Source organism: Manihot esculenta, chromosome 14 (genome assembly GCF_001659605.2).
Source record: "Manihot esculenta cultivar AM560-2 chromosome 14, M.esculenta_v8, whole genome shotgun sequence".
Lineage (NCBI taxonomy): Eukaryota > Viridiplantae > Streptophyta > Magnoliopsida > Malpighiales > Euphorbiaceae > Manihot > Manihot esculenta.
Window position 1 is genome coordinate 8,760,616 of NC_035174.2, and position 3,149 is coordinate 8,763,764.

A 3,149-nucleotide genomic window follows, 5' to 3' on the forward strand; every position below is an offset into this window, starting at 1 on the left:
TAGTAATAAAAGTGGAAATTAAATTAATTTTTTTTAATTTTAAATGCTTATAAATTAATTTTTTTAATTTTAAATGCTTATAAATTAAAAGTAAGTAATTTAGAGGCACTAACTTAAACCTCACCAAGTTCAACTTGGTTCAAACTTGGAATTAGGTCCAAGTCCAACGGCTACTTTGCTCATTCCTTTATAATAAAAGTGCCGCCGACCATCCTTTTGTTTTCAACTTTTTACGACCTTTTACAGCTTGGCTCTGTGGCTCTCCACCACTAATCTCAGATTTCCCCCTCACCTTTCTCTATCATTAAAAAGCTCCCCTATGCTCATGACTCAAAGCCATCATCAATCCCTTCCTCCAACTAAAAGGACAGCATTCATTTCGCCCAAAAACCATGCAGCAGCCACAAAAATTGCCCAGAAAGAGAGTACCCATTTTCCACAAGGTCTCAAATCTTCTTAGAATATCCATTCCTTTTTCTAAAATGAGGAAACCTGTCATTCCCAATCTCATTTTCCTCAAAAAACCAAGAAATCTTAAAAGGTTCATGTTACTCGAGCAGTATAACAGCTATGGGTTTCTCAAGGATTATGAGTTCTCTCCTTCGAGTACTCCCCTAATTCGTTGCTACAAAAAACCGTTCAAGAATGGTAGTTATAGAGATAATGTGTACTCCATGTTCCTCTGTAAATGCTTGGGTGGACTGAAAGCTGATGGAGGAGAAGTAGTAGATTATGCGTTGCCATTGCCTGTAGCTGTTTCCCATGCGGAATATCTGCAGCCATTGGATTCAGGGGATGATCAGGAAGAGTCGGTTGATCAAAGGGCTGAGAGGTTCATTGAGTGGTTTCGCCAAGAGATGAGAATGCAGAGACAGGAATCAATTTAGCTATGATACAGATATTTGCAGCAGTGGCGTTCAGAAATATTTTGATCCAAATTCTTTAATTTGATTATTGTTCTAATTAATGGTTCTGATGGTCTCCACAAAATATATATATATATAGATTGTTGAGAATCTTTTGGGATTTTAATTTGTTGTCAAATTTGTTTTGCTAGCAAAATTTTTGCATTTTTTGAATTGATTAGTTGTATTATTAACAAAAATAAAATACATGTTTTGGTCCGATTTATATAAATATGTGACAAAATAAATATAGCAAAAATATATGATATGTGTTTATATTTGAATTCACTCCTAAACTAATAAAGAAAATTATTAAAATAATCACTATTATAAATAAAATATATGTAATAAGCTGCAAATTCAAAGAAAAAAGACAGCATTTGAAGTAAGTTTACATCAGCTTCATTAATGGAACATTTAAGGCCATTGCAAGTAGCCTTGCAAATGGCCCTTAAAAGAGAGCTTTTTCATCATAAGTTGAGTTGAGAGCTTCAATTGAGAGAGTTGAGCGGAGCAAGTCTCAGCTGTTAGTGAGAAAAATAAGAGTAGAGCGGGTGGTAATGAGTAGATGAGAATATTTGTATTGTGTGATAATATTTTTTTTGTAAAATATTCTATTCCCAATGAAATTAATATTTTCTAGTGAGTACAATTTTTAATTGTGTTTTTATTTTTCTTTTCTTCCATCTCCATAATTTTTTACAAGTGGTATTAGAGTGGGGTTCGGTAAAATTAAGTATTAGAGTAAAAAAAAATTTAAATATGCTATGTGGTTGCAATTTAAATTAATCTTCCACATAAAAAAAAAATTTCTTGGCCTATTACTTGATTCGAGTGGTGTCAGAGAGTTTGCTTGTACACAGTTTGGATTTGTAAAGTTTGTTGGTTTAGAACCACACTTTCTTGATAAATTGCGAGGCTGCTAAAACCAAGACAAGATGGCAGAAGTAAATAATGTTAGGGACATAAAAAAGCTCAACAACAATAATTATAATATATGGAAGATTTGCATAGAGCTTGCAAGGTCAAGATCTCTAGGAGATCATTGCTAGGACAAATACCAACCCACCACCACAGGATGATCCTAATATTTTAAAGAGATGGAAGATTAAAGCATGAAAAACAATGTTTACTATGAAGACGACAATAGAAGATGAAATGATGGAATACATCAGAGAAGCTACCACACCAAAAGAAGCTTGGGATTTGCTTGCTTCTCAATTTATAAAGAAGAATGATGCGAGACTGCAGTTGCTGGAAGGTGAACTAATGTCTATCACACAACGTGATATGACAATTAGTCAATACTTTACAAAAGTAAAAACCGTTTGTAGAGAAATTACAGAGTTGGATGAGGCATCCACAATCAGCAATGATAGAAAGAGGCGAATCATCATCTATGGATTACGGCCTCAATGGAAGAGTTGGAGAATTGGTAATTCAAGATTGGCTAACACAACCTTCAATTGAAGAGTTGGAGAGTCTGTTAGTAAGTCAAGAAACTCTATGTAACGACCCAGAAACCGGACCGCTACCGGCGCTAGGATCCAGATCGACTTAAGGTCGCCGGGACCCGTAGCAAGCCTGCTATACACTCTGTACATCTGGTATAATCCCATACATGATCAAATATAAACATAAAAACTGTAAACTGTTCTCTATACCAGGCTTAACCTGAGCATGCTCTGAATCATTCTCTAAGCGATACCTACTCTGGTACCACTCTGTAGCTGTAAACATAAAAACCCCTTACTGGAGCCCTCATCCAATGCCCCAGTTGGGTTAACATATCAGATGTTAAGCCTGGTTCATCATCATAATATGATAAAACATATAAAAGATCCATGTACAAAGGAATTCTCCAAACACTAGGGCCAAGCACAAAACTATAACTCTGTAGACATTACAGGGTATAACATCTCTGTACATAACATAACTTTACTTTACATCATGTCCACTACCTTTCTATTACAAAACATAGCCATAACCATAGCCATGCTCCTACTCTTGCTGACTCTGACTTTCCCATAGCTAACTTTGGCCCTAAAAACATGGGGTTAAGGGAATGGGGTGAGCTATAAAGCCCAGTGAGCAGAACTATAAAAACAGTAAAACATATGCCATCATGGAATGCATCACATCACAGTAAATCACATAAAGGATGGACTGACTCAAAACTCCCTCTACTCTGTGCCCGGCCCTCGAAGGAGCTCATCAAGACTTCTGTTACATACATAGCTCTGT

General features: G+C 35.8%; 1 protein-coding gene across 1 annotated transcript; it reads left to right on the forward strand.

Moving 5' to 3' along the window:
- Window positions 1-243: 243 nt before the first annotated feature.
- LOC110600425 lies at window positions 244-990 on the forward strand. The gene has a single exon (XM_021737286.2). The coding sequence runs from the start codon at window positions 393-395 to the stop codon at window positions 885-887; it is 495 nt and encodes a 164-aa protein (XP_021592978.1). The 5' UTR covers window positions 244-392; the 3' UTR covers window positions 888-990.
- Window positions 991-3,149: the final 2,159 nt, after the last annotated feature.

What these genes read in the sequence shown, in the direction of transcription:
- LOC110600425 (XM_021737286.2), top strand. Translation starts at nt 393, where the DNA reads ATGCAGCAGCCACAAAAATTGCCCAGAAAGAGAGTACCCATTTTCCAC.